Genomic DNA, 10,195 nt, shown 5'->3' on the forward strand with positions numbered 1-10,195 from the left:
GGCAGTAGACCTATCACTTGGGAAGGATTAAATGATAATCTATTACTACTTTTTGGATCTGTGGATGAATGAATTTGCTAGATGTTTGAGCAGAAATGGCGGAACAGCTACTGCTAATGTTTACATTGCCATGGTTTGCTCTCATTATTAGTGTTCCACACTTTATCGCAAGCAGTTTGTACTTCTCACAAAGGAAGTTTCTATTTAGCAGATTAAGATGATTTAGTTGTATTTGTTTGCTTTTTATAGCTTTGATTCCGGAGTAAATTTCCTGTCACGAGTACTTAAAAAAGACCCTAAACCTTGGAAGCACTTGCACTGCATAAGAGACTATGCAAATTAGAAGTAAGCTATCATATTTTTAAGTCATAGTGCTCACTCAGTTGTCAGTTCAGAACATTTTGTTAGGTTCAGAAAGTACTTTATTTTTTCACCTCTGACAGAGTCTTATCCTGCTTGCATTGAAAGGGAGTAGCTGTTTAGTTTTTGACTGCCATATTAGAAGCACAAGGAATTGGTTGTACAAATGTATAATGAATAATTTTAAGAGAGGAAAAAAAAATAATTCATTGTATACATAAGTATTATCTGCTGTACCAGAGCTGAATTTAGCTTAATATAGTTTTCTAAACTAGGGTATTTTCAATCTTATGTTTTAATGTTGATTTCAACCTGCGCATGCTACTTTGGTAGTGGCATAAAAATGTTTTAAAAAAAGTTAAAATCCTAATATAGGATTTCCTTGTGAAATCGATTTCAGGAAATAGCTGCAGAAGAAACAGTTCTACAATTGCAAACGAAACATGACAGCACATTACAAAGCTGTGAGTGCCTACTAAGCGTGTTTCTTTAAAAGAAATTTGCCATGACATTGTAATATTTTAGCAGGGACTGAGGACAAGCCTTTACTGGGAAGAGGGATAATCATAGTTTATAGCATGCTGAGTTTGTGAAAAGGGTCTGCCATATATATTTAAATTTTCAATGTACATTGTACATGTTTGACATAAGAATAAATATCTTCTGTGATTTCATAATACGCGTTGCTGTTAAAAATGTTGACAGTTTCATTTGCAAGTGCTAACATTTTCTTTCTGTGTACAAGCAAAGAAAGCCTTGAACATAAGAACTAAAATTTTTATTCTGTATTAGTAAATAAGAGCTAAATAACGCACATCAGAGTCACCGCTTCCCCATCACAAAGTTGTTCTCTGGAGTGGACAGAGATCTGGGTGCACCAGGGAGTGACCGATGGCCTTTCAGTGAGTACAGCAAAGCTGCGGTTACCAAACTTGCCTCTGGCCTTCAGAGAGGACACAGTGGGAACTGAAACTGGTAAAGTCCTGCTACTTTTCTTGTATTCACTCCATTGGTGCTTTTTAGTAAGCTCTTATTTGCCAGAATTGAACTTACGCATTCTGACTGTACACAGAAATCATGATCTGTGCCCATCAACGGTGTAAAACTGCATCTTAGAAGTCATTACAGGCTAATTTCAGTGAACAAACAAGCAGAACAGGGTGGCTTCATATTTCACATTAGGGGAAACTTGGTAAATCCCAGCTGCTTTGTCAAATTCATGAACTAGATCTCAGTAATCTGAAATGTGGATTTCTGGAAAATTTTTGCCCTTGAAACTTTTGCTTTTATTTATTTTTCCAAATTAACATTTGAATGAGTCCTTTCTAAATTTAGGAGAGTAAACCAGATGAATCGATGCGTCATAAACTTCTGTTTAAGTCTGGCAAAGAGCAGCAGTGGGGGTATCCACATCTCATGGTAGCCTGGTTATGAAGATCTGTCCATGCAGCTGGGCACAGCTGTGGGTAAGAACTTTCAGTAGACCACCTGCTGTAAGTGCAAAAAGCGGAGCAGGTGAATTCTGTGGTCTGTCCGGTCTGCTACAACTGAGTTGTGTGCCCAAAACCCTGTTTTATCCAGCCCTTGTCAGGCTGATACAAGTTACCATGTTATCTTGCAAGTCAGCCTTCTCTGACATCCTGTTTTCACCTGCTGGTATCTGCCTTAAAAGGACAATACGTGCTCACATCTGAGGCAACTGTTACCAATAACTTTTGAAAAGTACCTTTGGTAAGTAGGAAAACAAGAAATGTCAGGACTATGGCCTGTAAATTGCAAAGCAATAGGTCAAATTCAGTAGAGTAAAGAAAAGGAAAATTTTAAGTATAAAAAATTCATACAGCAGTATCTTCACAATGAACATGAGGAAAAAGAGGAAAAAGAAAGATAGAATGCAGTCAAAATAAAGAATAGCAAAGTACAAAGAGGGAGAATGTTATTTAGAAGTTTTTGTATATGGTGAAAAATTAACTACAAATCTTAGCTATACGCCTGTATCCTCATTCCTGTGTTTCATGTGTGTATTCTAGTTGAATGTTAACAAACTGCACTGCGTAGTGTGGGACTGCATCGTCTGAGTCAAGAGTACAGAAGTAAAGCAGTCTCTGGAGTCTTACTGTCATTCCTGTAGTACCTATCATTTTTGAAGAAGAAATGCTAACAAAGAAATGAATCTTGTAACTCAGTCAAATCTCTGAATATAGCAGGTGCAGATGAACATAAATAACCTTGTTTAAAAAAAAACCAACCCAACAAAATCTATGCACTTGTGCTTTGTGAGCATGTGCTTATTTGTCAACAAATCCAATCGTGAGGTAGAGATCTCAACTAAATTATACATTTTTATGGAAACAAGTAGTCATGCAGGGAGGCCCCGTAGAGGGATAAGCTGCAGCCTGAAACCAGTCATATTAGGCTCAGTTTCAGTGTGTCAATCCAGAGAAAGCAACGTTTCACTGTTTCTGTGGTGCATGTTTGACTTGGACAGAGCACAGCTCCCGGAGTGGTGGGAACATTCCTGTATTGTGCAGTCCTGTAAGGCAAACAGCTTACAGGCTGACGTAAAATGGTCTTAGTGTGTGTCATTTCTTGTGTTTTCTCCATGTAATGTTGTTTCTGTCAAATGAATGTCAGAATTGTGACATTCCTGTCCAACTGTAGAAGAACAAACCAAAGTAATTATTGGCAGAGAGAGTAGTTTTGACCTTTTATCTGCTGGTTAATTATTCCTACTCCAAAACAGTCTCAGTATTTTAAAGAACTGGCCTAGCAACGCTCTGTCAGCTGCCGACAGTCGAAAGTTATCTATAAGGTATCTGGGAAAGAAAATGCAGGGAGGTATTTCCTAACACTACTGAAATACATTAGAGGTGAAGAGCTTATGTTGAAACAGAAATATTTTACTCAGCATGAACTTCCTTAAATAAAGATGTATGAAATATATAAAGCAAATGTACAAGGAAGAGTAGGCAAGGTTACCGTGCAGGACTGGCAGGCCCGCCGTGACTGTGCACAACCCCTGTTGGGGAGGGGAAGATCACTGTCCCACTGTTAGCTCCAGTTGTGATCTGGGACAGAACTTCTTTATTTCCACGGGGAAAAGATGTAGAGGATCAGTTAGAAAAAAAGTTTTATAACTTTTTGTGGGGAGATAGCAATAATATTTTTCTGGATGTGAATACATTGTCCGTGGTGGGGAAAAAGCTTTCCTCTGCAGCCTTATGCTCAGAAGGCAAGAAACTCCTTGATAATGTGGGTTAATTGCTATTTCAAACCATAAATGAACAGGCTGGGTGTTGGTAGTTTGTAGATCTTTGGGAAAAGTCTCTGTCCTCATCAAAGATGGCTGTTCTTTTTGATGGGGCCAGGAAAAGGGTAGGAAAAGTGTGTAGACATGGTTTGTAAAAAACTATTTGAAAATATTAATTCTGCATTTGAGTGGAAATTTACAAAATCCTGAACTCTTCACATTATCATTAGTTACAGTGAATGTAGCAGCTTGCAGGGTTACAGCAAGATAAGATATAGATTATACTTAAGTATAGAAATTTGATTAGAAAGTTAACCCACTGTTTTAGAAAATGCTGTTGCTTAAAGTTATCTTATTTTGGATTTAGTTTTTATGATACAGTTATAGTTAGTTTTGCCAAAATTATTTCTGGCTTTCTGGACTGGACAGTTAGACAAGTAACAAACAAAGATTTCTGCACCGCTCATATAATGATACAAGAATAGGCATGCAACAGCCAAATTAATCTGAACTGCTGACAGTGCTCTAGAGATATTTATATGTAATTGCAGGCTCCTCCTTCAGTACTAGGAAAAAAAGAAGTTAAATTATGGTAACTAACCTAAGTTTTGAGGCAGGAATGTTATCTACGTTCTATTATTAAATTCCATTATTTTAAAGAGTTCTTTAGGAATAATTTGTTTTAAAAAACTGTTTAAATTGAAAAGCCAATGCAATTTTTAATAATACAAGATTTTTAACAACATTAACTACTTTTGGCTGCTGACACAACTGTTGCTTTACTAAAATTATTTTGCTATTTACTAAAGTATTTTTTTAATCCTAATGTAGGTAGATTTCAGGTTGTAAGTTATCTGAAGAGTAAATGCCACACTGATGGTAAAATATGGCTTAGCTCCTGACACCAATGTTTGTTTGTTTCTGCAGCTTACAGCCACCTGTGTGACAGTAGTAGCCTAGGGATATTTTGGAGGATGTTAATAGATACATTTTTGTCTAGATTATACATATATTTATTTACCCAAGTTTTTGTAGTCACTGACTATAGCTACTTCTGGGGTTAAAACCAGTAGTCTTCAACCACCACACAGCGGCAATACATAAATGTATGTCCTCAGATACGGCATTCATTTTCTTGAGGCATAAATTTGGCAGGTTTAAAATCCTGAAAATTTTCAGCTCTATTGTGGCTTTGCACTGTGGCTTTGGTTACAGGAGAGGCTCCGATTATTACTTTAGCATTTGTGTAGATCTGTGTTGATAAGAGCACACTTTCTCTGCTCTCTAACTCTCAGCCCAATTATCCATCTCCATAACCATTGTGCCTCTAAGGTAATATACAGAAACATACAGAATTGGCAATTTTATTTCTAATTAGACTTGGAGTTACCCTTTTAAACTAAGAAATACCTGCATTATTTGAGAATGAGTTTCAATATTAATGTGGAAGCAATCAGCGTCAACCCATACCACGTACAGCTGGATCATGAATGACAGAATTGATAGTGATCTGTTAACTCTGCTTTGGAAATTAAGATATATAGAGAGATATATATGTGTCTCTGTGTGTGTGTAACCCCGTGGGAAAACCTCCATTTATCCAGGCAAAACAAGGGTGATGCTCCAAATCTTCTAAATACCATGTTGTCAGTACTCCCACTGGTAGGATGATTTAGGTATACACCATAAGAGCTCTCCTCACAAAGAAACTTCAGTAACAGAATCATTGAAAAAATCAATATTGTTGATATTAATGAAAAGCCAAATAGCAACACGAGCAACTGTATTTAGTCTAAATTCTGCAAATAAGAGCAACTTAATCTTTATAACTTTTTTTTAAAATTTGTAATATGCATGACAGATGGAAAATAATCTGTGGAAAAGCACTCAGTTTTTAATGCTTTATGGCAAATAAAATGGCAAATTCAGTTACACTGATTTCTTTTGTTTGTATTGTACAGTAAATAGCAACACCAGATTTTTCTTATTTAGAAACTGATTTCATGCACAGACCTCATTTAAGAAATCTGTATTACTTTAAAGTATATTGCAACCGTAAGTGGCAGAGATGACAATGGAGACCCAAAGCAACTGCCTAGAGAGATTTGACATCATCATGGAAGTGCCTGTAGTACAGAAGGATGAACTTGAACTCTGTGAAAAAGCAGTGGTTTCTGACTGTTGGTCTGCAGTGCTGATGTGCTGTCCCTGCACTGTGAGCCATCCACAGGTGCAGCTGAGAGATCCTAACCCAGCCCTCCTTTCCCTGTCTGAGGGCAGGTATTCCAGCACGTCAGTACCTGTATAAGCAGGAGAGACAGCACCTGGGGTTTTGTTGCTGAAGGGATTTAGTTTAGGTCCAAACTGGTACTCCTCAATGAGCCACAAGATATATTATATGCCTTCATAGAATTGTTATGGTTGGAAAAGATCTTTAAGGTCATCAAGTCCAACCGTTATCTAACTCTACCATGCCCACTTCTAAACCATGTCCCTGAGCACCATATCTAGACAGCTTTTAAATACATCCAAGGATGGTGATTCCACCACTTCCCTGGGCAGCTTGCCCCAGTTTTTGACAACCCCTTCAGTTAGAAGTTTTTCCTCATGTCTAACCTAAACCTCCCCTGGTGCAACTTGAGGCCATTTCCTCTCATCCTGTAGGTTGTAACTTGTGAGTGTTGTAGAGAGCAAATAAGGTCTCCCCGCAGTCTCCTTTTCTCCAGGCTAAACCACTCCAACTCCCTCAGCCGCTCCTCATAAGACTTGTTCTCCAGCCCCTTCACCAGCTTCGTTGCCCTCTGGCCCCTGTCCAGCCCCTCGATGTCTGTCATGTACTTCGGCGCCCAAAATTGTTGGGCGAGGTGTGGGCGGGAGGCCCGGCCCTACCTGCGGCGGGGCCCCGGCAGGAAGGAGGCGGTGCGGGGGGCGGCGGTTCCGGGCACGTCGGCGGGTGCCGCTCGCTCCTCGCTCCGGGATTCCGCTGCCGCCTGCCCCATGGCCGCCCCGCAGGACCCGCTGCCCGCAGGTGAGCAGGACGACACTGCCGCGGAGCTCACGGGAGCCCGGTGCCCCAGAAAGGAGCCCAGTCCCGGCCGAGATGAAAAGGGTTTGTTACTCGCTCCCTTCCCCCTCCGCCCGCGCTAATTTAGCACGGTAATAATTTATCATGTGCTCTACTGGGGTGGTTTAGTGCGACTTGTCTTGTCAAGCCTGCTCCGGTGTTTAGCGTGTAAGTTGACTTGTGCTTGCTAACGGCACGTTAAAAAGCTGTTTTCTTAAAATCCCAGACCCAGTGGGTTAAGCCCATGCTCTGACTTAGATGGCTAATGGTGCAAATGGCTTTTGAGTACTTCGTCTCAGGTGTACCAGCATCAAAGGTTTTCCCTGCCGATCTGCTCAGACGGTGACAGTGCTGAGTAGTTAACAGTAAACAAAAAATGCTCAAGTGCTGATGGACTTATATTTTTTTCAGAGAACTGAATATTCTAACATAATTTGCTGTATTTCCTCCTCTTACTCAAATCTGAAATTCACGTGCCTCTGGTCAAAGCACTGTTGTTGGTTTGGGTTTAATGAAAAGGTTCATGAACAGCATGACTGTTAGGGTAATCATTTTATTTGAGTTGTATGGTTAATGCATATGCCACACCTTGGTGTGAAAGAGGTCTTTTATGTGTATAGTTGAACTATGGTGGACCTTACTGCTGGTGGTGTCAAGGCTACATTGCAGGGAAAAAAGCTGTAATGGAGAGGAATGCCACCTCTGCTACGTGGTGCTTTGTGAATCCCCTCCTGTGAACCTCTGAACAGGTGAACATGCTGAGGTCTCCAAAACTCACCTTCACACTTCCTTCCAATGCAAGGAGGAAGAGCAGATGAAGGATTAGAAGTTCGACTATGTATGTGTTTACACATATATACACCTGCACATGTATAAAATGGACATACTGCACTGATGAGTGCACAGCATTGCACCCCCATTAGACTAGCAGTACTGAACAGAGAGAAATGGTGATGATGGGTACGAGCCTGTTGCTCCTGTTGCAGGCTGGTTATACTGGACAAGCTCAGGCAGAAAAACCACTGAGCAGTCAGTGTGCAAGTGCTAGGTGGCAGAAAGAATCCTCGGAAGCAACCATCAAACCTGACTCACGTCTGTCAGAGTCAATTTGGACCTGCTGATTTATGTCCATCTAAGTCAACTTGTGTGTGGTTCCTGGCAAAAATGTGGGGCAGCAAATGTAGGCCAGTGGCTGGATTGCTGTCAGCAGGGAGTATGGTGATAGGGAGTTTTTGAGGAATCCCCGAAAGTGTTGTGATCAAGCTGTCTGTCAAAGTAACTATGAAATCAGACCGTCTGCACTGAACAGAAGATACCTGTGCTTCCTGTTGGCCTTTCAACATGCAAAACTGTGGACATTTTACATTTGAGATGAACAGAGAATTTTGCTTTTTGCTGGTGCGTGCACCTGCATCCAGCTGTATGACACAAGCTGCAGAATGCTGTGAGAGATATATGTGGGAAAGAGAGAGGGGACAACAGCATTATAATTGCCTAATTCACAATTAAATATTAAGTCTGTGGTTCTCAAATTATCTGCCAACTATCAGTGGTCAACAAGACCATGGTGAATCATTCGCAACCAGTATGTGGACCTTTTATTCTTAGGTACAAATATTCATACACATACATGCCACTTACAGAAAAAGGTGAGGCTTGGTAGTGCTTTCCAACCTAGAAGACATGGAAATTGCTGTTCTTCATAAAGAACTAGAAGAACAAAAGGGAAGAAACTGAGGTATAAGGAAAGAAATACAGCTGTAAAATATTTTTCAGGATGGATACTAAGCAAGAAAGATGCAGAGTCACAGATTGACAGTGACTGTTTTTCTGTGAGACCTAGAAAGCAGGAGTCAATTAAAGGTACCAACCTGTACCCCATCACCTCTTGTAGAGTCACCCTGGGGTCTGTCAAGTCCTTATTTCAAATGCTTGTATTCTCTCCCATTTTTTCAGTGCTTCCCTCTGGTTTGTGGAAAGTAAGTTACCAGTTTCACAATGTACTTTGTATGTTGGAGATACAACGGAAGAGAGGGGATGAAGCCCTTACCATAGCTACAGTAGCCACCAGTGTTCGCCAGGGCATGGACCTTTCGTAGGATCTGCTTTTATCTACCTCAAGGCTTCTCTTATAGTACAAGGGCAAGAGAAAGGTTTTTTTGTTTGGTTGTTGTTTGTTGTTGTTGTTGTTGTTAAATGCATCTAAGAATCCATAAGGAGGAGCTGTAAGGCCTCCAGAATAAACTCAAGATGACTTGCATGCTTTGCCACTGAGTTTATTGGGTCTTTGCTGATGGTGGAGAAACAGTGAGACAAGGGATGCCTGGGTTGGCTGCCTTCCCTGAAGCCTTTCTTTGGCTCCCAGTACCACCTCCTTTTGCACTGGATTCTCTCCTTGTCCCAGTTCCCTTTCCAGCTTAACTTGTTGTTCTGTTGTTTTGAGTAAATTTGTAGGAGTATGTCCCAAAATAAACAATAATGCTAAATTTGGGTTGGTTAGAATAGTGTCTGTGTACCTTATGTGCCATTTTGGGGCTCTGCATTTTGTAATTAATTTCTGGGATTGTGTTCTAAATGCACTGATTTCTGTACCTGGGAGAAAACGATCACCAAATTGATACTGGTAACCTCTTACTGCTTGCAGCTGAAAACATTTAATATGTACTTGCACTAGGTATAAGGACTTTTAGAACGAGAGTGACAAGAATCGAGTGAAACCCCTACAACATAATTTCAAATGCTTTTCAGTTATTGAAAACGCAATACTACTCAACAGAACAAATTCCTTGAGGAAATGGCAGTGTCAAGTTACAGGAGTGGTGTTGTGAATCCCGAGTTCTGTATGAAATTTGTTTCAGATTCCCTGTGCACCTTTGGTCAGTACCCCACTATTTTTCAATTTAGCCATTGATGCAGAGGGGTTGACATTTAATCATTCACCTGCAAATACTTAGAAGATGTATTTCTGTATCCTTTTGATGTTAATATAATTGAAGTTTATGATTCTGTTATATACAAATAATATTTACATCAAATATCTTTTAATTAGGTTTTTACTACTATCTGCTGTTTATTATAGTATTATTTTTTGTTGTAGTGGTATATTTACTGTTTGAATTACTTTGAGGAAAAAACAGAGAGAGAAGAAAACTAACCTTTTAGCAGATTTGCTGGATCTTGCTCTTAATTGCTGAATTGCTTTGTGATTTTTATAATTTTTTTTACTAAAAATAATGTAGAATTTTCATTTAAATTTATCTTTCGTTAGCTTAAGAGTTGAGTTTCCTTGCTGCATGTAGTTGTTCATCTGTGTGCTACTTTGTCACGTTTTCTTGTGGAAGTGTAAGTTGATATAATGCATGTAATGGCTGCATAGTTGTGCTTTATCTCGGTCAGACAAAGAAGTAAAATATGAATTACCAGACAGAAATATCGTGAGTATTATGTAGTGATAAATCTTTCTTATTTCCAGCAGATCATGCAGCGAAAGAGCCGGTGGAGGATACAGATCCAAGCACTCT

General features: G+C 39.7%; 1 protein-coding gene across 1 annotated transcript in view; it reads left to right on the forward strand.

Moving 5' to 3' along the window:
* The first annotated feature begins 6,607 nt into the window (after positions 1-6,607).
* Positions 6,608-10,195, forward strand: part of EDARADD (EDAR-associated death domain) — a 13,076-nt gene continuing 9,488 nt past the window's right edge. Inside the window, exons 1-2 of the mRNA XM_010181553.1 lie at positions 6,608-6,638; positions 10,150-10,195. The exon at positions 10,150-10,195 is cut by the window's right edge and continues 40 nt beyond it. Of these exons, the coding sequence (XP_010179855.1) occupies positions 6,608-6,638; positions 10,150-10,195 (77 nt within the window). The remainder of the gene's footprint in view (positions 6,639-10,149) is intronic.

Source organism: Mesitornis unicolor, unplaced genomic scaffold, assembly GCF_000695765.1.
Source record: "Mesitornis unicolor isolate BGI_N332 unplaced genomic scaffold, ASM69576v1 scaffold31183, whole genome shotgun sequence".
Lineage (NCBI taxonomy): Eukaryota > Metazoa > Chordata > Aves > Mesitornithiformes > Mesitornithidae > Mesitornis > Mesitornis unicolor.